The sequence below is a fragment of the Portunus trituberculatus genome, chromosome 36 (assembly GCF_017591435.1).
Source record: "Portunus trituberculatus isolate SZX2019 chromosome 36, ASM1759143v1, whole genome shotgun sequence".
Taxonomy (NCBI): Eukaryota; Metazoa; Arthropoda; class Malacostraca; order Decapoda; family Portunidae; genus Portunus; species Portunus trituberculatus.
The window spans coordinates 5,550,717-5,576,487 of NC_059290.1; the positions used below are offsets into that span (position 1 = coordinate 5,550,717).

Consider the following 25,771-nt stretch of genomic DNA (forward strand, 5'->3'; position numbering starts at 1 on the left):
TACAACCTTAAAAATATCCCACATCTCCTGTGCAGTTTTATTTCCAAAACTATCTTCCCAGTTTACCTCTCCTAATAACTGACGTAACCTACCATAATTGCCTTTCTGATAGTTTGGGACTCTAGTCTTATTCACTATATTATCCCTACTGGAATTAATGATAAATCTAATTATATGATGGTCACTGTTTGCTAAAGTCTCTCCTACCTCAACTTCCTTTAAACAATGCTCAATATTTGTTAGTACTATGTCTAAAACCTTCCTCCCCTAGTAGGTTTATCTACCATCTGCACTAAATAGTTATCCTGAAAACTTTCCATAAACTTATTTTCACTAGCATCTCCTACCATCCTCTCCCAGTTTACTGACTTAAGATTAAAATCCCTAAGATAATTGTCTGACTAGTACACCCCTATTTATCTCATCTACCATAAGGTTGTCTACATCTGCTGACTGGTTAGGTGGTCTATAAAAGCTCCTACTCTAATAACCTTACTTTTGTTTACTCTAACATCCAGCCATAAGGACTCTACTCTGTTATCTACCTTAATACCATTAACCTGACTGGAAATGAAGGATTTTTTACATAAATAACTACTCCTCCACCTATCCTACCAATTCTCTGGTGTAAATACATAATGTATCCATCTACTTCATATTCTTTCCTATTTTCCTAAACTTTTCCTCATTTACCCATGCCTCTGTGACACATACAACATCTAAGTCCTCCTCAACTATATAACTAGATAACTCGTCCTTCTTGTTCCTAAGACCCCTGGCATTTACATAAAAATATTTAAGTCCTGCTACCTTCCTAGATGCTGTCTCCTTATTTGGAATCCTAATCTTATTCTCTCCTATTTGCACCTGGAAATCTTTCCTAATCTTTTCACTATCTCTGTTTATCCTATCTAATTTATGTCTAACATCTTTCTTCTGGAATGCATTTGTTACCTCAATTTTTTTGATATACAACAATCGTCACGGAACAAATTAAAATTGTATGTCGAGGTACCACTGTAATTCCTTATCTTTCCCTTGAACCTAAACTTTTAAGCTTGACCTCATTATTTCTTGTTCTATCCTGATTACTGATCTTCAGAGGTTTGCCCACATCACCCTTGTTATAACTCCTATACCACTTTTGTTCTTAACTTCCCCAACAGATCAAAGCTTCATCACAATGCAGCATTTATTCAGCTCCCCATTGGCCTGGAGGGGAACACACTGGGGGTGGTGGACCTGGTGGAGGAAAGGGCTATCTACTACGAAGGAAACTTAGGGTAAGACTGTTTGATATGTAAGATAAACTTAGTGTTTTTTTTATTTTTTATGCAAGAGGGGAAAGCTGGATAAGAGCAACAAAATCAGTTAGGAAAAACTAAAGAAGAAAAAAAGTTACAGCTGATTAAGGGGGGGAAATTTGTATAACAGTTTGTTCTATAGTAGTTAGAGTTCAGATAAAAACTACAACTATCATCCCTTTGCAGTTGTTCACAGTGAGGATTCAAATAATCACTGCAAGGAAAGTATTGGAAGTTAGAATTTAGATAAAAAGTACTGCTCTTATCCCTTGTAATTGTGTACAACAAAGCTTTAAATAATCAATACCTCTATCATCCCTTGCAAGAGAAAAATAGTATTGCCAGTTAGAATTCAAATAAAACTCCCTTGCAATTGTTCACAGTAAAGATTCAAGTAATCTTTCCCTCTCTTATCCCTTTGTAAGAAGTAAATGATATTGTTAATTTGGGCATCACTGAAGTGGCCCTTCTCATTTCCACAGAACCTTCCTGCGTTATGATGAGATCCCTCAAGAGATGCGAGTGGAGAGTGAGGAGAGGCGGCTGGAGCTGATCGAACACCTCTCCAATGTTGATGAACACTTGGGAGAAATGTTCTTAGGTGTGTGTGTGTGTGTGTGTGTGTGTGTGTGTGTGTGTAATTCACCTCGGTCGCCTGCTGGTCACCCAGCCAGTCTTCCCCATTACGGAGCGAGCTCAGAGCTCATAGACCGATCTTCGGGTAGGACTGAGACCACATCAACACACCCCACACACCGGGAAAGCGAGGCCACAACCCCTCGAGTTACATCCTGTACCTATTTACTGCTAGGTGAACAGGGGCCACACATTAAGAGGCTTGCCCATTTGTCTCGCCACACCGGGATTCGAACTCGGCCCTCTCGATTGTGAGTCGAGCGTGCTAACCACTACACTACGTGTGTGTGTGTGTGTGTGTGTGTGTATTTACCTAGTTGTAGTTTTACAGGGCCTGGGCTTTATGCTCGTGTGGTCCCGTCTCCATATCTACACTTATCCAATTTTTCTTTAAAACTATGTACACTCTTTGCTGATACCACTTCCTCACTCAAACTGTTCCAAGTCTCAACACATCTTTTGGAAACTAAATTTTTAACATCTCTCAGACATCGTCCCTTCCTTAGTTTCTTACTATGCGATCTTGTGCTTCTAAAGTCATATTCTTCTCTCAGGATCAGTTTCTCATTATCCACTTCATCCATTCCGTTAATCAATTTATAAACTTGTATCAGATCCTCTCTCTCTTCTCTGCTCCAAGGTTGGTAGATCCATTGCCTTTAGTCTCTCCTCATATGCCATCCCTTTAAATTCTGGAACCATTCTTGTAGCCATTTTTGTAGTCTCTCTAATTTTCTTATGTGTTTCTTTTATGGGAGTCCACACAACTCCTGCATATTCCAATCTAGGTCTTATTTTAGTACTTATCAATTTCTTCATCATTTCCTTGTCCATATAGTGAAATGCTACTCCAATATTCCTTAGCAAATTATACGTCTCTCTGAAAAATCTATCAATATGGCTAACCGTTGATTATTTTCTTCCATTGTCACTCCCAAGTCCTTTTCCTTTTTACTTTTTCTAGTTCTACTCCATCTCCCATCTTATAGATTCCCACTGGTCGTCTTTCACTTTTTCCCATTTCCATGACATGGCTTTTGTCCACATTGAATTCCATCTCCCATTTTTGCTCCATTTCCAGATCTTGTTTAAGTCTTCCTGTAGTATTTCACAATCCTCTTTTGTTTAATGACTCTGCACAGTTTCGCATCGTCCATAAACAGATTTATGTAGCTGTTCACTCCTGTGGCATGTCATTTATATATCGAGAAAAAGTATTGGTGCCAATACTGACCCCTGTGGCACTCCGCTGTCTACTGTTCTCCACTTGGACTTCATATCTTTAACTATCGTCCTTATTTCTCTTCCCATTAAGTAATTCTTCATCCATCTCAATGTGCTTCCTTTTAAGCCACCCTTCTCCTCTAACTTCCATAGTGTGTGTGTGTGTATGTGTGTGTGTGTGTGTGTGTATGTTTGTGTGTGTGTGTGTGTGTGTGTGTGTGTGTGTGTGTGTGTGTGTGTGTGTGTGTGTGTGTGTGTGTGTAATTCACCACGGTCGTCTGCTGGTCACCCAGCCAGTCTTCCCCATTATGGAACGAGCTCAGAGCTTGTGGACTGATCTTCGGGTAGGACTGAGACCACAACACACTCCACACACTGGGAAAGCGAGGCCACAACTCCTCGACTTACATCCCGTACCTATTTACTGCTAGGTGAACAGGGACCACACATTAAGAGGCTTGCCTATTTGCCTCGCCACGCCGGGACTTGAACCCGGCCCTCTCGATTGTGAGTCAAGCTTGCTAACCACTACACTATGTGGTGTGTGTGTGTGTATTTACCTATTTACCTATTTTTGTATTACAGGGCCCGAGCTAAGCTCTCTGTGACCTGTCTCCTTGTCCATTCCTGTCATATCTCTCTTTCATCTGATTGACACACACCGCATCAACGGCATCACTGCTCAGTTTATTCCACTTATCAATGCTACGATGCGGGAAACTGTATTTTCTCACGTCATTTAGACAGATGTCTTTTATAAGCTTTTTTCCATGTCCTCGGAGATGATTACTTGTGGTCACCTTTATCAACTCTCTATCCAGTATGTCAATCTTGTTCACCAATTTATACATAGTTATCATGTCTCCTCTTGTTCTTCTCTTTTCTAATGTGGTCAGCCCCAGCTTTCTCAGTCTTTCCTCATAGTCTAACTCCCTGAGTCCTGGTACCATCCTTGTTGCCAGCCTCTTTACCCTTTCCACCTTCTTCACATTTTTCTTCATATGTGGTGACGAGACACATGCTGCATATTCTAACTGGGGTCTTATTAAGGTACATAATATCTTCTTCATCATTCCTTCATCTAGGTAGTGGAATGCAAGGCCAATATTTTGAAGCATGTTATATGTTTTCCAAATAATCTTGTTAATGTGTTTCTCCGGTGACAAGGTATTTTGCACGGTTACTCCAAAGTCTTTCTCCTCATTGGTCTCTTTAATTTTCTCATCACCCAGCCTGTAATCCCTGTTTGGTCTGTATCTACTTCTTCCCATTTTCATAACATGGGTCTTGTCTATATTAAATTCCATCTGCCACTCCTTACTCCACTCATATATTTTATCAAGATCTTCTTCCTGTAACTTGTTACAATCTTCCACATTCTTTACTCTCCTCATAATTTTAGTAGCGTCCGCAAACATGTTCATGTAACTGTCAATTCCTACTGGCATATCATTAACATAAATCAAAAACATGATGGGACCAAGCACTGACCCTTGTGGAACTCCATTGGTTACAGCTGTACTCGAGTACAAGTACAAGTACTTTTATACTGTACTCGAATCCAAGTTTTTGACAAGTAGCAACCCCTTTTTCCCCTGGGTACCACCACTGGCCTCACGTGGCCTGTCATCAGTGACTCACCACCTCATCCCAGCCTTCTAGACCCCCTGTGTCATCTGACTCCCCCAAGCTTAGGACACACCTTTGTTAATCCCCCACCCTGACCTCACCACCACCCACCTGGTCGTCAAACACCACACTACAGTTTTGTTTGTTGGTGAAAGTACTCGAAAAATTCTCGTGTACTTGGACTCTGGAGCTCAAGTACAAGTACAAGTACAAGTACAGAGGAATTTTTAAGCCCAAGTACGAGTACAAGTACGAGTACATGAAATTGTGTACTTAAGTACGAGTACGAGTACATGTACTTGGATCCAAGCCTGTTAAGAGGCTTGCCCATTTGCCTTGCCGCTTCCCGGGACTCGAACCCGGCCCTCTCGATTGTGAGTCGAGCGTGCTAACCACTACACTACGCAGTGTGTGTGTGTGTGTGTGTGTGTGTAATTCACTGTTTGATCTGCTGCAGTCTCTGACGAGACAGCCAGACGTTACCCTACGGAACGAGCTCAGAGCTCATTGTTTCCGATCTTCGGATAGGCCTGAGACCAGACCAGTGTGTGTGTGTGTGTGTGTGTGTGTGTATGTATGTGTGTGTGAGATTCCTAATTGAGTTTTTCATATCCCTGTCTTCACAGAGGAGAAGACACCCACAAATGATGACCTGCATGCCGGGATCCGCAGGGCCTGTCTGGCTCGCAGCTTCACGCCAGTCATGATGGGCACAGCACTCAAGAACAAGGGTGTGCAGACTCTGCTGGATGCCGTGCTGCGCTACCTCCCCAACCCAGCAGAGGTGGAGAACAGGGCACTGGTGCAGGACACCGCTGGGTGGGTGAATAGTAGGGTAATTGAAGATGAAAGAGTGAATGTAGGTTCTTTGTATCGAAATGTTGCTCTGTCCTATTTCCCACTATAGAGAGAAAAATTCATAGTTGAATTTCGTGTCATAAGTGCTGCCATGTCCTTTCCCTTGCAAGCAAATAACCTCTTGTCTGAATACTTTCCCCCAAGCCAAACAAAGACCATTCACAGCAAACAAACAAAGATGATTCACAAAGAACCGTCTTGTGACTGGTTCTCCTTTAAGTAAAGAATGTATCCAGCTGAGCCAGCATGTATTAACATGACCTTCAGATATCACTTCGGACCTTTTATTTCACAGTTGTCTACTTTTAATTGCTTATTCAAACAAATTTACATATGAGGAATAAAAAAACACTTAAGATAAAATCCCAAAAACAGGTGGGTTGGATATCATTTAGAAAAAAAAAAAACTAATTTCTCTCTAACCCTGTTCTCAAAATCCACTAGTCTTTTCTTCAGCAGACTAAGGAAAGGATTCATAATTTCATAAAGGACCTTCATGTCTAAGTATTGCAGTGTCATTTCCCAACAAACATAAGCAATTCACAGTGAATCCTTGTTCCAAAATGTTATAGTTCCCCTTTCCTTGTCAGAAAGGAGACCAAGGTGCTGCTGCACTCAGCCAGGGACAAGAGTCATCCCTTCGTGGGTCTGGCCTTCAAGCTGGAGGCCGGCAAGTATGGGCAGCTCACCTATGTTAGGGTGTACCAGGGAGGTCTCAAGAAGGGCGACAACATATTCAACACTCGCACCAACAAGAGGGTAAGATGTGTGGGGATTATGTCAGTGCTACAGTTGTCTCAGACTGTACTGTGAAAGTCCTGCTTTCTTATGTCCATTATTGATGTAGAATTCTTGCTTAAATGTCACACAATTCATGAAAACACCTTTGAAAACCTTGACAACTTTCCCAAGAGTGTTTTAAAGGTCACTAGCATCATGAAAACACTGTTAAAAACTAATATTATGTATTAGAGCATAAAAAAATATGACAATCTTTTTAAACCATCATTAGCACCTTGAAAACACACTGATAATCTCCTCTACAACCTGAAAAGTATCAAGTCCTTATTAAACTACCACCAGACTTATAAAAGCACCCTTGAAAACCTTGATAACTCTCTCTAGAACATGTTAAAAGGAGTTAAGGACCAAAACATCTAATACATCACCAAAGTAACACAAATGCACTTTCTTGGTACACTGGTAATTAAATCACTAATTTCTCACCTCTTTTCCCTTTTGTGCAGGTGAAAGTGTCCCGTCTGGTCCAGCTCCACAGCAACAACATGGAGGACGTGAATGAGGTGTTTGCTGGGGACATTTGTGCTTTATTTGGCATTGACTGTGCCTCAGGGGACACCTTCACCACCCAACCCAAGTACCCTATCTCCATGGTGAGTGCTGCCCTTGTATGACTCTACCTATGCACCTCAATGTAAGGAAACACCAAACACAACATACTAACTTTCTTACCTCCCCTCACCTGAGCAGGAAAGCTTGTTCTATTCAGAGGAAAATAAAAACTAACTCTGAATGATAGAAATGCAGAATTATGTGTCAATTCTTTGTACATTTTTTTTTTTTTTTTTTTTGCCCTTGTGTGATCTTTGCTATCCATCTCAATGTAAGGAAAGACCAAGCACAACATACTATCTTCTTACCTCCCCTCACCTATACAGGAAAGCTTGTACTATTGAGAAGAAAAGAAAAAAAAGACTAAGCATGTAAGAAAAGACCCAACACAACACTAATTTGTTCACTTCCCTCACATAGGAAAGGTTGTACTATTGAGCAAAAAAAAGCTAGGTATGAGTGATAAAAATACAAAATTGTCATTATATTTATTTTTTTTACCTGAAAATTTAAATTTTTCTATACTGTCAATATAGTTGGGTAGTTTTCTTTTTAATTTCTTGTACCAGTTTAGGATTTTCCCAATTGTACATACCAGCCCCTCTGAAGAGACAGAGGCAAGACAAGACTCACTCTCCCTCTCACTGCAGGAAAGCATGTATGTGCCAGACCCAGTCATCTCTATGTCCATCAAGCCCAAGAACCCCAAGGACCTTGACGCGTTCAGCAAGGCTGTCAACCGCTTCACCCGAGAGGATCCCACCTACCGCATCCAGTGGGACACTGACAACAAGGAGACCATCGCGTCTGGCATGGGGGAACTACACCTGGAGATCTATGCACAGGTAATAAGTTAAAGGAGTCATGACTCTGTCTCACTTATTCACCTAACAAATTCATGAGTCTACCAGTGAAGGGAAGGAAGGAAGTGAATGGAGTTTATATTTTTATGTAAGAGGAGAAAACCAGACAAGGGCAACAAATAACAATTAGAAATGTCTCCCTAATTTACATAACATCCATGAGTCTACCAGTGAAAGGAAGGAAATATAGAAGACAAGAATGAGTGATTGAGTTTATTAAACTAGCCAAACAAAATACAATTAAAAAAGAAAAGAAGGTTACTGTATGTAATAATGTATTCACCTCCCCTGTCAGAGGATGCAGCGGGAGTATGGGTGTGAGGTGACGATGGGGAAGCCTAAGGTGGCCTTCCGTGAGACACTCGTTTCCCCTGTCGAGTTCAATTACGTCCACAAGAAGCAGAGTGGCGGTGCGGGGCAGTACGGCCACATCATCGGGCTGGTGGAGGTGAGGTGTGGTGTGGCTGAGTGATGGATGCAAATGAGTGAAAAGTGGACACAGATGAGTAAGTGAATGGTTTCTGTGAGTATAGTGTGACAGAGGTTATTTATTAAGTGGTGGATGAATTTTATGTACATACATAGGAGTGTGTGATGGCTGAGTGAGTGAATGATGGATAACTGTATAACTGAATGAGTTATTGAATGATATGTGTCAGGATAAGAATATGAGACAGCTAAATGAGTGAATGATGAATGACTGTATGAATATGGAAGTATCATTGTGCCTCATTTATTTATTCATCGTATTATCTGTATTTATTTTATTATCTTATCATTATTTATTTTATTCATTTATTTATTTTTATTTATTTAGTTTTTATTTATTTATTTATTTTTATTTTATTTATTTATTTATTAATTAATTAATTTTATTTATTTATTTATTTATTTTTTTTTTTTTTTGCTGCCCATTCTTCATGGTGAATAACTTCCAAAAATGTAGGACTGTCATGCATTGTTCCTCACATTTATTTCTCTCATTCATCAGTCATCTCCAGCTAGACTCAACATCATAAGCATCATCTCTCTCTATTCCAGCATATTCTTGTATCTCAGTTATCCACATTGCCCTCCACCTCAAACCTTTCCCTTCACACCCACCACAGCCGCTGCCCACAGAGGAGAACACCCAGCTGGCCTTTTCAGACGAGACAATGGGTACCAGCGTTCCCAAGCAGTTCATTCCAGCCATTGAGAAAGGCTTCAAGGAAATGTGCAATAAAGGTGAGGTTTAGAGAGAGAGAGAGAGAGAGAGAGAGAGAGAGAGAGAGAGAGAGAGAGAGAGAGAGAGAGAGAGAGAGAGACGATTGGTTGTATATAATCTTAAGTGTTTGTATAGTACTTCCTACATCTTCTTATCTTCTTTATTGTTTAACATTCTCTTTTCTAATCACAGTGGAGTTCAATGTGCAATGATTCTCCTTACTTCTCTTCCATCTTGTGCAAGCTCCTCATTCACTTTTAGCAGGTCCATTTTCTGGTGATTGTACTTCCTCCATGTCTTCTCAGGTCTTCCTGCTGGTTTCCTTTCACCAACCTCCATGTTTCCCACCTCTTTACATATCCAGTGCAGCGAAGTCTTCCTTGTCCAAGTCTCACTTCCAACTCCTTGACACTGCACCTCTCTGCCACCTCCTCACTTGCCACCCATCTTACTGTTTCATGCCAGCCATATATAGCAACATACTGTGATCACACTCTCTCAAAAACCCTATCAGTCTCTCATTTGGGGCCCATGCTTCTGAACCATAGCACTTCAGGAAAAAAAAACTTAAGCAATAGATTGGTGCTTAAAGGTAGTAAGTTTGAAGTGCTTAGGAGTTCCTTTGCTTGTGAGACAGAGATATAAATTACCACTCATGGTTGTCATTGTAATAATTATTGTTGATCATTATTGGTAGACATACTGATGTGTCACAAAGCCAGATAGTATGAAAGTATGATAGGGAGCTTTCAAGACACTTATCCTCCAATTGTAGATAAGCCTGGTGTCTTTTTTCCCCTTGTTGATATCCTTGGCTAGTGTCCTTACATTGAAAAAATCATTCTGGAGCTGCCCTGCTTGTGAAAGAAACAGATTAATTATTTCTCATGAGTTTCATCACAACTAACATTCCCCCATTGCCAGGCATGATGACAGGCCACAAGATCGCTGGCGTGAGGTTTCGAGTGCTGGACGGCTCAAGCCACATGGTGGATTCCAATGAGATCTCCTTCATCATGGCAGCTCAAGGTGCCATGAAGCAAGGTGAGGCACAGCAGGATATCACAGAGAGCACTGAGTTAAAAATAACAAGAAGGGACAGGGAGATGAAGGAATAGGAAAGTTTTGAGAGAGCCTTGAGATGAAAGGAAGAGGTTTGGAAAGGTTGTAGAGATGGGAGTGAAGAAATGTTAAGGTGTGAGAGAGTGGTAAGAGATAGAAGAATAGGAGGATATAATAAGTTAGGAAGGAATGTAAGAATAAGGCAATCTTAGAGGAAAGATAGGGCTTTCTTTGTTACCTTGCATTGCTGTAGCTAGGGTGTAGATTCTTTTATATAGATAAGGTTGAATACAACAGCTATCTTTACATCATTGATCTGTTGAATTTTTTTATTTATCCAAACAACTGGCCTCTAAAGCTTTTGTATAGATAGTGTTTTTCTTACTTTCCTCTAACCTTGGGAACATCTTCAGTCCTTGTTATGTTCCCAGCTAAGGAAGTTTAATCTTTTTCTTCTCTCACCTTATGAATTTGGGTCACCTTTATATATATAAGAATGTGTACGAAATGTATAACTGAAAGAAAACTGGAATTTAATCTCCCATTTTTGTACTAAGGTTATGAATATGGGACATGTTTGTATATAAGAAAAGCTAAATTGTATAGGCCTATAGCTGTACAAGAGCTGCTGTAATCAACTCTTCCTGCTTTCCCACTCAGCCTATGAATTTGGGGCATGGATGGTACTGGAGCCAATCATGTCTGTGGAGATCACTGCACCCGAGGAGTTCCAGGGCGTGGTTACCTCCCACATGAACAAGAGGCACGGCATCATCACGGGCACAGACGCCAATCAGGGCTGGTTCTCTCTATACTGTGAGGTAAGTGTGACAGTTGGATAGGTAGGGACTGGACTGGGGACTTTTATTTTTTTTTTTTTTTTTATTAATTTATTTATTTACTATTATTAATTTTATTTTAATTATTTATATATTTTTTTATATAATTATTTTTCTTTATTTTATTTTTATTTAAATTTTTTTTTTTTTTTTTTTTTTTTTTTTTTTTTTTGTGTGTGTGTGTAATTCACCTCGGTTGCCTACTGGTCACCCAGCCAGTCTTCCCCATTACGGAGCGAGCACAGAGCTCATAGACCGATCTTCGGGTAGGACTGAGACCACAACACACTCCACACACCGGGAAAGTGAGGTCACAACCCCTCGAGTTACATCCCGTACCTATTTACTGGTAGGTGAACAGGGGCCACACATTAAGAGACTTGCCCATTTGGCTTGCCGCTTTCCGGGACTTGAACCCGGCCCTCTCGATTGTGAGTCGAGCGTGTGTTTGTGTGTGTGTTTAAGGGGGAAAACTGGCCAAGGGCAACAAAATTTAAACAAAATGGGTCACTGGACTGAGATTTTGAAATGAAGGAGTAGGAAGGTAGGGAGAGATTGGGTGGACATTGTGATGATTGCCAGGGAGACAGATCTGGAAAGAGGTTGGATGGGTAGGCACACAAATGAAGAAATAAGGAAGTTTTGAGGGTATTGAGGTAAGAGGTTTGGAAAGATGTTAGGAGATGAAGGGATAAAGAAATGCAATGGTTTGATAGTGTGATGAGAAATGGAGGAATGGGAGAAGGTGAGAAGGGAATAAGGCATGAAGGAATAAAGCTGTGTGAGATCTGCAGCATGGGTTTGAGGGAATAGGAATAGATGTAGAAATGGAGAAGAAATGGGAGGTTCTTTAAATCTAGGGAGGAATAGAAGAATGAACAGGTAATGATTGTTTTTCATTACTTTGATCAGTCATAAAACATTCTGGTGCATTCTAGGTTCCCCTCAACGACATGTTTGGGTACGCCAATGAGCTGCGGTCCTCAACACAAGGCAAGGGAGAGTTTGCCATGGAGTACTCGTGTTACCTGCCAGCACGCTCTGAGGTCATGGACGAACTGATGAACCAGCAGGATTCCCAGACACAGCCTGAGGCAGCCAAGAAGAGCAGAAGATAAGACCAGATCTAGTTTTAGCTCTATTTTCATAAGTGTTGTCCTCCCATCAAGTGGTTGGAGCTCAGGTGCAAGCTTACATGCCGCAGCTTGATGAGTGTATGTGTTTATAAAATCACCTTTATTTTTCTCCAGTAAAAACCTCTACAGTTGACTGACTGCAGAGAATGAATCCAGGATGAATGTTTTATATATTGTGGAACATTTATAATTTCATTCCAAATCTCCAGAGAAACAACAGCGTCTTGATCCCAGTCATTGCCTTGCCTTGGTTGGCAAGCCAAATTTGGGGTGAATGTTTGAGTTTTTAATTCTTTTGCTGGGTGTGTACAAACTGATATATATAGTAAGTAATAGGTTAATTTATCTCTTTACAAGTACTCATCTGATATTAATTTATCCACTGCACTGTAATCATTCATTCAGAATTGTACATTGGAAATATTTGTAAATAACATACATCTACCTTAAACAATAGAAATGTCTGTTATTTGTTATTTATTAAACAATGAAAACTAAAAAAAGAGAACCTTTATCAGGTTATCAACATTTAAAAATAAATAAAACATTAAAAACAATTCTTTCTATTATTCTTGCCATACAATAGGTCGAAAGGATACTGCACCACATCAGACACAAGAGGCTGCAGCATCAAGAATACTTACTGATCTGCTCCTACAAATCTCTAAATCCTGACTACCTATACAAACACTATCCATCCTTCATGCCCTTTCCTCACTACACTCACATCACCAGTAACTCACAAGGAGACATGACAGTAATTTGGGTTCCTGTATGAACACTACCCTTTCCCCTTATGCCCTTTTGACACTACACCGGTAACACTCAAGGAAATATTACAGTGCTGATAGTACCTTCTGTTTTTTGGGGTGTGGGGTTAGTTCAAGCACCTCCTTCCTTTTACCAGGCGTCTTTTTAGGAGTCTTGGGTGTCTTAGCTTTGGGAGTGATCTTCTTTCCTGGTGTTGCCTTTTTCAACTTTTCCTTCTTGTTTGGTGTGACTTCAGTTCCTGTTGCAGCATTTTCAATATGTTTCCTCTTCCCTGGTGAAGTTTTGGGAGTTTGTGCTGGTGTCTGACTAGCTTTCTTCCCTGGTGTGGCTTGAAGCATTGGAGTCGTAGCTTGTGTGTCTATACCATTTTCACTCACGCCTGTCTTCTTTGCTTTCGGTGTCTTCTTACTAATAGGGGTGTCTTGTACATTTCCAGGTGTTTTCTTTTTAATCTTCAGTATTTTCTTTCCTGATTTTGGTGTACTCAGTGTCAACGCAGCAGCTGGTGCTCCTGCGATGGGTGTATTATGCTTCACTCCATTTGACAAGACTTCAGCTGCCGTGTCTGCAATCTTAGGAGTCTCTTTCTTGGTCTCCATCTTTTTCACAGCTTTGGGGGTTGTACTTTCTGCCTCCAGTGTGTCAGGTTTGAGAATTGCAAGTGGTATTTCCTCCGCTGGATTTTGTGCATTAGTTGTCCCACTTTTTGGTTTGGGTGTTGCCTTCTCAGCTTCTTGTGTGGCTTTGGGAGTTGTCAGTGCTGCATTTACTTCAGGTACTTTTGTGGGTGTGTCTTCTGTATCCAGTGTTTTTTCTATTGCCTTGGGTGTTTTTTTCCCTAATTTTGGAGTAGCTTTTCCTGTTTTAGGCATCCCTTTTGATGCTTTAGGTGTTTTAAGCATTGTGTTTACTTCTGTGGAGGTATTTTCTGCCTTCAGTGCGATTTCCAGTGCTTCAGCTGTTGCTTTCAGTGCTTTAGGTGTCTTTTTTGCCAATTTTGGGGTAGCTTTTGGTGATTTTAGCGTCCTTTTTGGTGTCTTCAGTGTTGCTTTGGGTGTCCCTTCTGCCTTGAGTGTTTTGGGTGTTGCATTAACTTCTTCAGCTGTTTCAGTGGGAGTACATTTTGTCTTGAGTGAGATTTTCATTGTGTCAGGTGTCTTTTCCACTGATTTCAGAGGAGCTTCTCCTGTTTTTGATATTCCTGGTGTTTCCAGTGTTGCTTTGGGTGTTTTGAAAGCTGCATTCACTTCCGCAGGTGGATTTTTCTCAAGTGTGATTTCCATTGCCTTAGCATTTTCCTCTATCTCATTCAGTGCTTTAGGTGTCTTTTTCGCTGATTTTGGAGTAGCTTTTCCTAATTTTAATGCCCATTTTGGTGTTTTTGGTGTTCTTTTGAGTGATACATTCACTTGAGGTGTTTCTGTAGATGTATTTTTCACAACCATGGGTGTTTTAGGAGTTGTATTCACTTCTGCTGGTGGATCTTTTTTCTCAAGAGGGACTTCCATTGCCTCAGCAATTTCCATTGTCTCTTTCAGTGCCTTGGGTGTGTTTGCCACTAATTTTGGAGTAACTTTTGTTGTTTTTGGCATCCCATCTGCCTTGGGTGCTGTGTTCACCACTTTAACTGTTTCTGTAGGTGTATTTTTTGTTTTCCGTGTATTTTTCATTGCCTTGGGTGTCTTTTTTGCTGATTTTGGGGTAGCTTTAGTTGTTTTTGGTGTTGCTTTTATTGCTTTGGGTGTCTTAGGTGTTGCATTCACTTCTGCTGCTGGATCTTCTTTCTCAAGTGTGATTTTCATTGCCTCAACATTTTCCACTGTCTCCTTCAGTGCTTTGGGTGTGTTTTCCACTAATTTTGGAGTAGCTTTTATTGTTTTTGGCATCTCTTCTTCTGCCTTGGGTGTTTTGGGTGCTATATTCACCACTTCAGCTGTTTCTGTAGGTGTATTTTTCATTGCCTTGGGTGTCTTTTTTGCTGATTTTGGAGTAGCTATACTGGTTTTTGATGTTGCTTTTGTTGCTTTGGGTGTTTTAGGTGCTGCATTCACTTCTACTGATGGATCTTTTTTCTCAAGTGTGATTTCCATTGCCTCAGCATTTTCCATTGTCTCTTTTAGTGCCTTGGATGTGTCTTCCATGAATTTTGGAGTAGCTTTTGTTGTTTTTGGCATCCCATCTGCCTTGGGTGCTGTGTTCACCACTTTAACTGTTTCTGTAGGTGTATTTTTCATTGCCTTGGGTGTCTTTTTTGCTGATTTTGGGGTAGCTTTAGTTGTTTTTGGTGTTGCTTTTATTGCTTTGGGTGTCTTAGGTGCTCCATTCACTTCTGCTGCTGGATCTTCTTTCTTAAGTGTGATTTCCATTGCCTCAGCATTTTCCACTGTCTCCTTCAGTGCTTTGGGTGTGTTTGCCAATTTTGGAGTAGCTTCAGTTGTTTTTGCCATTCCTTCTGCCTTGGGTATCTTGGGTGTTGTGTTCACCACTTCATCTGTTTCTGTAGGTGTATTTTCTGCCTTGAGTTTGATTTTCATTGCCTTGGGTGTCTTTTTAGCTGATTTTGGGGTAGCTTTTCCTGTTTTGGGTGTTCTTTTTGGTGTTTTCAGTGTTGCTTTAGGTGTTTCAGGTGCTGCATTCACTTCTTCAGCTGTTTCTGTCAGTGTCTTTTCTGTCTTGGATTTGACACCCATTGCCTTTTGTGACTTCACTAATTTTGGACTAGCTTTTGGTGTTTTTAGCATCCTTTTTGGTGTCTTCAGTGTTGGCCTTGTTGATTTAGGTGTCTTGGGCATCTCATTCTTGCCTTTGGGTGTTGTCGTTGGTGTGGAATTGGCATCCTTCTTGATGAACTTCTTGACAGTATTGGGGGGAGTTTTCAGCACAATCTCATCATCACTCTCATCCACCTCCAACACCATCTTCTCTGCTGTAGCTTTTGCCTTGACTCCTGATTTCTTTGGGGTTTTCTTCTTTTTGGCTGATTCCAAGTTACTCATTATCTGCAGATAAGGCAGGAACTTAATATGTGAAGATCATTAAGTGGTTAGCTATTTGGATTATTTGTAGATAAAAGAAAAGGAAAGATAGAAATAGGTATGTGGAGCTCATTAAGTGGTGAACTATTTAGATTATTTGTACGTAAGCAAGAAGCAAGGGTAGAAATAGATGACATGTGAAGCTCATTAAGTCAGCAATATGAATACTCCATGTGAGTTTTTTGTACATAGGAAAGAAGCAAGGGTAAAAATGGACTTGATATGTAAACTCAATAAGTGGCTAGCTAATCGAATACTCTAAATGTATTCTTTACAAATAAAAGAAAAAAAGTTAGAACTTGTATGTAAAGAATATGAACTGGTTGACTATTAGAAAACTATTATTGTCTCTATTTGTGCATTATTTGTACTTGAAGAGAGGAATAAGGCTACTAATTAACTTAATAAGAAGAAAATGAAGTGGTTAGGTATTTGAATACTCTTTCTCTCTTTTCGATGTGTGTGAATTATCAGCCATTGAGAAAAAAGACAAAAGTAGAAATGTAAAAAATATGCATAGCTCAAGAACTGGGAAGTTTATTTTTTGTCTTTCTATCTCAGTTTTTTCCGTACCTTTATGGCAAGATCATCGCGTGCTGCTCTAAACATTATATTCTGCTCCTCTGTTAGTTCAGCATCACTGTTCTCACACTGCTTGACATCAGAAGCATTGTTCAGGGCCACTGCAGCCTGGTTCTCATCCTTCACCACAGCAGCAGCATCCATGCTGGTGTGTCCATTCACTGTCTGGCCTCCCTCTTCTGTGCTCTTGTCCTTTGTCTCACTCTTCACTGCATCCTTGTTCTGCCATGTACATAAGAATATAAGAACATAAGAAAAGAGGGAAGCTGCAAAAGACTGTCAGGCCTACACGTGGCAGTCCCTGTATGAGCAGAGCTATCTAATTCCATCTATTATTTCCATCCAAAAATTTATCTAATCTCCTTTTAGATAAATCTATTTATCTAGACTTACTAGTTGTCAGACTATGCTTTGTGCTAACTCCAAGAAAATATTTGCTAAACAAGCCAGCTCTATTCATCCTTCCAGTCAATTACATTCCCAAGATGGAGCCTCTTTGAGCTTAACAGCCATCAAGATCAGGAAAGGATAGGACACTAATGAAATTGAAGCAGAATTAGACAAAGACCTTCAAAAGTACCATCATTAGCAATGACAGCAATACAATACTGAGCTACTGTAGTGATGATGATGGATATGACATTGCCAGTGATACTATCTGCAAATATTTTTCATAGTGAAGCTAAATAAAAATTGAATGCAGAGGAAAGCAATATAAATGTTGCCCTGCGTTGCATCCTACAGTGGCCGATTGGCATGGCAGCTGTAGCCTAGTGCCACCTGAGCTAGTGTATATAATGTAGCGAGTGACAACATCAAGTATGTAACAAGCTCAAAAAGTTAGTTTTTTTACTCTGATAAAATTAAAGTACTAGTATTGTTTCCTATCTTTTAGCTTTCCCTTTATTAATCAATGTAATTGCAGAATTCTAGCCATGAACACTGGTCCACTGCAAAGTTTAGTAAGTATAGTCAACTCTCGATTAACGCAAGTTTGAATAATGCAATTTTGATTTAATGCGACTTGATATTTAAAGAGATCATTAAATAATGCGACTCATTCTGCTTAACCCTTAACATACGGTGATCGTTTCAGGACGATTGTACCGTCACGTGCGGAGAGACGGGGATCGTTTCGGGAATCATGATTTTTCCGCGTTAAACGTTTGAATCTCTCCCCCTCACTATTATTCCTGGGGCAAGTGGAGGTATCTGCCATCTTTTCTAGCTCACCTCCTCGAGCCTTGAGACAATATTATGTTCCATCACAATAGGTCATCTTTTCCCATTTCAAGGCGATATCTGGCAATCCCTGTGACCCGGAGGGAGGAAACAGTACTCCGAGTGATGTTATGTCAGTGTTACTTGGTAATGACATTGAGGACAGTGATGAAAATGAAGACAGTGATTTATTTTATTGAGACAGTAGAAAGTGAAGACTCCAGTAGTGATTCTGATAGTGATCTGGAAGACAGAGACCAACCCTCACAGCGACGTTCATAAACCTCCCAAGTACTCCCCTAGAGCAATGCACTAGTGTGTCACCCATGGTTGCCTCTACAGGACTGTGCTTGTCAGCCAAGTCATGTGAATCCCATTGCTAATAAGAGTTGCCAGATTCCAATTATTTTCTTTTTCTGTTTTGCACATCATTTCATGTAGCTAAGTTTGCATTTTCATGACATGAAAGTGCAAAAGCTCCTACTTTTACATCAAATTTAAATGCCTGAAAGGAGAGAGAGAGAGAGAGAGAGAGAGAGCACGCGCATTGTTATCGGAGCTTGGGAGGTATTTCTTAGTGGCAGGTTCTGCCTGGGGTTCAGGGAAATTTTTTTTATATGCAATAACTTTCCTCTCGGAGGTCATAACATGTTGTAAACTACATTGTTGTATTCAAAATAACACAGGGAAATATGTTTTTATAAGGAAAAAAATCTTTTATCATTTTTGACAGGTGCGATTTTTTTCCCGTTGTAACAGATGGAACGTAAATCAGTTCCCCGTACTTTAAGAGTTAAAATGAGTCAACTCATTTCGATGATGTCAAGAGCACCAACACTGCTTCTTGGGGGAACTGCCTGATACACTTTCGGCTGGATTCTTAAACAATACCTTCCACCTTCGTCACTTGAAGGATACCGTCTGGGAGAAATCTGCATTTTTAAGAGCGAATGCTGCCTTCCCACAGCTCGGGAAGGCAATGATCAGGGAGGATTTACCTTTGATGCAAAGGTAAACCAAGACACATGTCTTCGTCATTACCTTTGCATAAATTTTGTCTAAATATCTATTATTATTAGTTTTTTTGTGAACTAATTCCTTTTAAAAACATAAAAATATGTAGGTTATCATTCAAATACCCTACTTTACAAAAATTGTGATTGGATCCAAACCCAGGAACAACAACATTGTCACTGCCAGCTACAATCACCACATCTCTATCTCCGCAGTTTTTTATCAGAACTCTACTTAGCTTACGGTCAGTTGTATGTCTATCGCTTGATAAGTACCTATTTATGAAGATAGCTGGTGGACTGTCCTTTTCCCATAGCATGCACAGTTGCAGGGGGTGATGATTCTCTCCCATGTTAAGGCCACTATACAGCCATCTGTGCTTTGATTTAGAAGCACTTTTTCCAGACTCACCAAGTCTATTAATAAATCACACTCTACAGCAGTAATTGGGCTGGTTCTTTTCATAAAATTTTACATGCTGCCTGTTGTGGAACAGAGAGGCAGCGTGGTCTGGACTGCACGACTCAATCAATTGAAATGATGGTAAACAAACACTGCCACCAACCACAACCAAATTATACACATGGTTTATTCTGTTAAATGCACTAATAATAAATGTATGAACATGGGATATTATTCCTGCCATATAAAATCATACAACAAATAATGTTGAATTAATAATTTTCCAATTTCCCAGACAAGAAAGATGTGCAGGTGACAATATGTTTTTTTATTGTCTGTGTGGCCTAGGATTTTTTTCTTTTTTTCTTTTTTACCCTTAAAGTACGGGGGTTTGATTTACTTTCCGTCTGTTACAATGGGGAAAAATCACACGTCAAAAAAGCTAAAAATATTTTTTCCTTATAAAAACACATTTCTCTGTGCTATTCTGAGTACAACGATGTAGTTTCCAACATATAATGACCTCTGAGAGCAAAGTTATTACACATCAAAAAATTATCCACAAACCCCAGGCAGAACCCGCCACTAAGAAATACCCCCAAGCTCTGATAACATAGCGCGCGCATGCACTCTCTCTCTCTCTCTCCTTTGGGCATTTGAATTTGATGTAAAAGCAGGAACTTTTGCACTTTCATGTCAAGAAAATGCAAACTCAGATACATGAAATGATGTGCAAAACAGGAAAAGAAAAAGAAACCACATATTACATGTATTGTGGATTTCTATAATAATTGGAATCTGGTAACTCTTATTAGCAATGGGATTTGCGTAATTTGGCCGACAAGCACAGTCCTGTAGAGGCAACCATGGATGACACACACCAGTGCATTGCTCATGGGGAGTAGATGAAGAGATTTATGAACGTCGCTGTGAGGGTTGGTCTCTGTCTCCCAGATCACTATCAGAATCACTAATGGAGTCTACACTTTCTTCTGTCTCAATAAAAAAAATCAGTCTTCATTTTCATCACTGTCCTCAATGTTATTACCGAGTGTTACGTCCCGCTTGCTCTTAGGGAGACTCAAGCAATCTTGGGCGTCCTAAAGAGTTTCAAGAGTCCGGATTTTAAGAGATCTGATATCTCACCTGACTCAGCCGTTCTGAACAATATCACAAAAACACCTTATTAACTCACCTTAACTCTGCTAACATAAATTCTCTCCTATTAAGCTCAATTTGTGACAGGTTATATGTTAGGGAAACACAAAAAACAAATAATACTTAATAATTACCTTATATTATAACTTAGATCTAATAATACGTACAATGGATTATACTTCACAATGTTAACTCACATCTGTGATCAATACACTTCTCACCAGAACCACAAATAATATCTGCCAGGCACTTACAACACCAAAATAATCCCTATGAAATACCGCCAGAAACTTGTAAAACCTCACTACCAAACAACTCCTCAATATTCACTCCAAATGTGGCCAATAATGGTCTCCTTTCTTCCCAAAAGATTCCACAAATCTCCAATACTCACAAAACGACGAGAGGGAGCTCCCAAAACCACTCAACAAACACAAATCCTGGCCCAAACAAACCCCAGCCTTCTCGACACCCTTTCAATATCCCGCCATCTTAGAGAGACCTCAAGATTTCGTGCTTCACTCTAAATGCTTACATCTTCACCACGGGGTCACTATTAACATCTTGCTTTAAAACAAAATAATAATTCACACTATACTTAAACATATACAACTCATAATAATGTTATTATAAATACAATATACTTAACCCTCGGCTATCGCGCCCAATTGGGACCGAAATAGCCGCACTATAGCCGAAAACGCAATAGCCGAATTGAACAACTAATGGTGAAAATTTTCATTGGTATCGCAACCACAAATTTTACTCCTACTATCCCTCATTTTTACTTCTTTTTAAATTAGTGTATAATCCATTGGTACCAATTAAAACATGTCAAGGTTATAACATAAAAAAAATTTACATCAGCTCATTGTATTTACTAGAGATGTACAGATGCATTGGTATTGGTATCGGAATCGGCGGTATCGGCCCATTTTTTGGGTATCGATATCGGCTTATTTTATGCCGATACTTACGATACCTAAAAGGAATTTACTACTTAGTGATATATTCGATATAAGATATTGATTACTGAGTAATTTACCTTTGCAAATGGCTTCAAAAAGCTTCTAGAATTGCTCCTATTTCACAAACGTTCTCAGAAGGACTTACAGCATCCCCCAAAACAAAGCCTCCCATCTGATAACGATCGCCGTCCACCAACTCATCCTGGTGTCCAGTGCAGTAATCACTATAAATAGTAGTATCGGTATCGGTTGTATCGGTATCAATAGTAGTATCGGTATCTGCCCAATTAGGTGGTATCGGTATTGGTATCGGAATCGGCCAAAATTCTGGTATCGGTTTTGGCCAATGAGCGCTCAGATACCTCATGATGTCATGGCTGGGCGCGCGATAGCAGGCATCTGAGCTCGCAATAATGAAATTTTAGCAGCTTTTCATGGGTGCGTGATAGCAATAAAACGCGATAGCTGAAGTCGCGATAGCCGATGGTTGACTGTACATACATTTCTATTGAAATATACGTATATCATCACACGAGTAACACTGATGTAACATCACTCAGAGTACCATTTCCTCCCTCCAGGTCACAGGGGTTGCCAGATGTTGCCTCGAAATGGGAAAAGATATTGTGAGGGAACATGTCTCAACTTGGCTCAAGGAGGAGAGCGAGAAAAGATGCCAAATACCTCCACTTGCCCCAGTAACAATAGTAAGGGGACAGATTCAAACATTTAGTGTGGAAAAATCATGATTCCTGGAACGATCCCCACCTCTCCACACGCGACGCTACAATCGTCCCAAAACGATCACTGTACATTAAGGTGTTACCGCCGAGAAGGAATGATCTGTGAGGCTGCTGGGGGGAGATTGGTCACTAAGGTCATTAGAAGAATTGATTACAGTACGAAAGAACTAAGTTAGTTAGAACAATTTAAAGTAGTGAAGATGTGAGCTTTGCTGCAGAGTGGTAGTGAGGGGTTGTTTACGTGCAAAAGTTGATGACGCTGTGTATAGGAGAGATAAAGGCACAGAGGATTTCTGATGACTCCACAGAAAATAGAGCAATGTAACACATATGGTGTGCCGCCAGCCTAGCGACAGCTGCTTCGAAGGGACAGATACTCTCTAGTCTTCAGTAAGAGCGGTGTCACACCTCGAGCTCTGGTTTCTCCCATTATTTACGAGTACAAGTACAGATCATGTCAGAAAAGCACTCAGTACGGACGAATCCTCCCGCACCCCTGCGTTCTCTCAGATCCGGGACACGTAAGTAATAAAGGACGTCATGCATTCACCTGTATGTAGAGTTGTATAGTTGGACGTTAGAAAACTTGAAATGTTGCTAGTAAATTGAGCGTAAATATGTTTACGTGAATGGAAAAATGTGACGGATCATTATTGTTTCAGGTTTTGACAAATACGAACAAATACAATGTTCTTGTCCACGTGCGGATCTGTGTGTGTTATTATCCTCACCAACCCTCTAGCCGCCACAACTGGCAGCTACAAAGGGTTAAAGGTTTGGGTAAGAAAATCCCCCCAAAAAAGCAGACTTTGTTCCAATGGCCAGGAACGTGAAATTATGTTTGAATAATGTGACATCTCCAGGAATGTAACCCTCACATTAATCAAGTTGACTGTAATGCTAACCATTGATTTTTACAATAAAATGGAAGTTGAGTTTTTTATGGTTATGTTTCATAAAAATCATAAAAGTAATGATCACTATTACTAAATAATAGGAAACAAGTCAAGTAGCTCTGAATATCTGTTTATAACAGTGCTTAAGGTTTCCTACTTAAGAATTCCATACACGTTCTACAAATGCTCATATAGCATTCAAATTAATGTCAAAGGACAGCTAAGGCTATGAGCTTTATAATGATGCTTCATTCAGTAACATGACTTTATTAGGAAAGAAGGTACAGGAGGTTGAAGTGAGACATGTTTTTGCAGGAATAAGCCTGCACAGGAGACCAGGCATGGCAAAACGTACCTGTGCTTTAAGGGTTAGGGGAAAGTTATTGTGTGTTGAGAGAGAGAGAGAGAGAGAGAGAGAGAGAGAGAGAGAGAGAGAGAGAGAGAGAGAGAGAGAGAGAGAGAGAGAGAGAGAGAGAGAGAGAGAGAGAGAGATAATAACAGAAGATGCACAAAGTAAAATAAAAGAGAGAGAGAGAGAGAGAGAGAGAGAGAGAGAGAGAGAGAGAGAGAGAGAGAGAGAGAGAGAGAGAATAACAGAAGATGAGAAAGTAAAATAAAAGAGAGAGAGAAAATATAATAACAGAGAGAGAGAGAGAGAGAGAGAGAGAGAGAGAGAGAGAGAGAGAGAGAGAGAGAGAGAGAGTGTCCTGAGTGATCAATCAACAACCTTCTGTCCTGTCACCTGTGGCAGTGTGGCAAGAAGGGTCTGCATGGGGATATCGATGCCCAGCTTTTGCAGTTTTTCTATCTTCATGGCATAGGAGGACTTGAGTCTGTCAATCCTATTCTTGATTTCCTTCTCTGTGCGTATCTTGTTCAGCTGTGGGGGAGACACCGTTTTTCAGTCTTTCTTTCATTGGTAGGTCATTATTACAAATCCAGAACATAGTTTATAGTATGTTAATCAGTATTTTCATTCACTAATTGCTATCTCTGGTAAACTTAGGAACTCTCTACCTGCTTATGTATTTTCATCTTCCTATGACCTAAATTCATTTAAGAGAGAGGTTTCAAGACATTTGTTCGGAGGCTGGCATCAAGTGGACACTTTTTGTTCAATTGTTTTTGTTGGCCTTGGCCAGATATCCTCTTGCAAAAAGAAGAGTGGGGAAAAAAAAAAAAAAATACTAGTATAGAAAATATTAATAATTTTCATGTCTTCTTTTCGTACTACATATTGAAACAGAGTATAAGGAAACATTCTTTTATCTACATACTTCACATGACAGGTTAAACCTTCACATGTAAATCAAGAACTTCATCAATGACTTCTTAACGACCAAGTCTCAAAGTGGAGGACAAACAAGCAATGGGTACTTTCCTGACACTTTTCTACACCTTCTATTAGGGAAAGGGGAAATAAGGGATGGGAAATAAGCAGTGGGTAACTTCCTGACACCTTTCTACACCTTCAATTAGGGAAAAGCAGAATAATGTAAGGTAAATAAGCAGTGAGTACCTTTCTGAAAGCTTTTCTCCTGTTCTCCAATTTGGGACAGTTGTCTGGTCGGATTCTCTTGAACTTGAACAAACGGTTGGTCGCTCTTTCGGGAGGAATGACCTTGCCTGGTAGAAGAGAATTGTGTTTAAAGTTATGGAGCATCATACCTCAAAAGCTTCAAGATATTTATCCCTTTCTTTTGGTTAACTCTATAAGACCTGCTCAAGGACTGGCATCTAAGTGAGCCTTTTTGTTTAATCCTTTTCTTTTTTTTATGCCCTTGACCAGATTTCCTCTCTTACATAAAAGAGGAAAAGAACTTATTTCACATTATGATAAATATTTTTAACATTGTGGTGCCTTGTCTTGACTATCACTTCTGCAAGAATGATAGGCTGTGCATAAAAGTGAGATAGTTTAGCTGAGCCATCCTATGTGAGATTGCCAGCTTTATATATAAATAGACAGAGGTTTAAGGAAAAAAAAAAAAAAAAAAAACATACACTTCATGATTTTGCCAAAGGTGAGATATCCATCCATATGCTTAGCCACAATCTGCGCCACCTCATAGTGTTGGAACTCCACGTATGCGTACCCACAGCTCCGGCCAGTCTGTTGAGAGATGTATCCCTGAGGTGCCTGTCTCTCACCACACTTGCTCATCATCACACACATACACAGACTTTCTCCTCTCATCATACACAGGTTTTATTGTCTCATTACAATCAAATTTGCATCTCTCACCAAACACAAACACACACTTGCTTTTTTACATTCCCTAATCACAAAAACAGATTTGCTTCTTTCATCACACACACACACACAAGCCAGAGGAGCAGGGTTCGATTCCCCGGCCGGGTGGAGATATTTGGGTGTGTCTCCTTTCACGTGTAGCCCCTGTTCACCTAGCAGTGAGTAGGTAAGGGATGTAAATCGAGGAGTTGTGACCTTGTTGTCCCGGTGTGTGGTGTGTGCCTGGTCTCAGGCCTATCCAAATATCAGAAATAATGAGCTCTGAGCTCGTTCCGTAGGGTAACGTCTGGCTGTCTCGTCAGAGACTGCAGCAGATCAAACAGTGAAACACACACACACACACACACACACACACACACACACACACACACACACACACACACACAGTCGAAGCACAAGATTGCATAGTAAGAAGCCGAGGAAGGGAAGATGTGTAAGAGATATTAAAAACTATAGTTTCCCACAAAGATGTGTTGAGACGTGGAACAGTTTGAGTGCAGAAGTAGTGTCTGCAATGAGTGTGCATACTTTTAAAGTAAGATTGGATAAGTGTAGATATGGAGACGAGGCCACACAAGCATAAAGCCTGTAAAACTACAACTAGGTAAATACACAC

The 25,771-nt window shown here is 40.1% G+C and overlaps 2 protein-coding genes across 6 annotated transcripts in view; one reads left to right on the top strand and one right to left on the bottom strand.

Annotated features, from left to right (window-relative positions):
• Positions 1–12,668, top strand: part of LOC123513700 (elongation factor G, mitochondrial-like) — a 25,881-nt gene extending 13,213 nt beyond the window's left edge. For all 3 annotated transcript variants that reach the window (XM_045271075.1, XM_045271074.1, XM_045271073.1), the window contains exons 5-15: positions 1,167–1,283; positions 1,787–1,905; positions 5,420–5,612; positions 6,242–6,410; positions 6,899–7,045; positions 7,655–7,849; positions 8,163–8,315; positions 8,977–9,094; positions 9,999–10,118; positions 10,797–10,957; positions 11,914–12,668. In XM_045271075.1, coding sequence (XP_045127010.1) covers positions 1,167–1,283; positions 1,787–1,905; positions 5,420–5,612; positions 6,242–6,410; positions 6,899–7,045; positions 7,655–7,849; positions 8,163–8,315; positions 8,977–9,094; positions 9,999–10,118; positions 10,797–10,957; positions 11,914–12,093 — 1,672 coding nt within the window. In that variant the 3' untranslated portion in view covers positions 12,094–12,668. The remainder of the gene's footprint in view (positions 1–1,166; positions 1,284–1,786; positions 1,906–5,419; positions 5,613–6,241; positions 6,411–6,898; positions 7,046–7,654; positions 7,850–8,162; positions 8,316–8,976; positions 9,095–9,998; positions 10,119–10,796; positions 10,958–11,913) is intronic.
• The window catches only part of LOC123513698 (proteoglycan 4-like), a 17,535-nt gene continuing 3,622 nt past the window's right edge, over positions 11,859–25,771 (bottom strand). Inside the window, exons 4-10 of one of the 3 annotated variants that reach the window (XM_045271072.1) lie at positions 24,906–25,014; positions 24,421–24,527; positions 23,629–23,781; positions 16,491–16,721; positions 15,120–15,881; positions 12,966–14,555; positions 11,859–12,064 (exon numbers count right to left, since the gene is read on the bottom strand). In XM_045271072.1, the coding sequence (XP_045127007.1) occupies positions 12,023–12,064; positions 12,966–14,555; positions 15,120–15,881; positions 16,491–16,721; positions 23,629–23,781; positions 24,421–24,527; positions 24,906–25,014 (2,994 nt within the window). In that variant the 3' untranslated portion in view covers positions 11,859–12,022. Of the gene's footprint in view, positions 12,065–12,965; positions 15,882–16,490; positions 16,722–23,628; positions 23,782–24,420; positions 24,528–24,905; positions 25,015–25,771 lie in introns of all 3 variants that reach the window. The other 2 variants (XM_045271070.1, XM_045271071.1) reach the window with 2 other exon arrangements.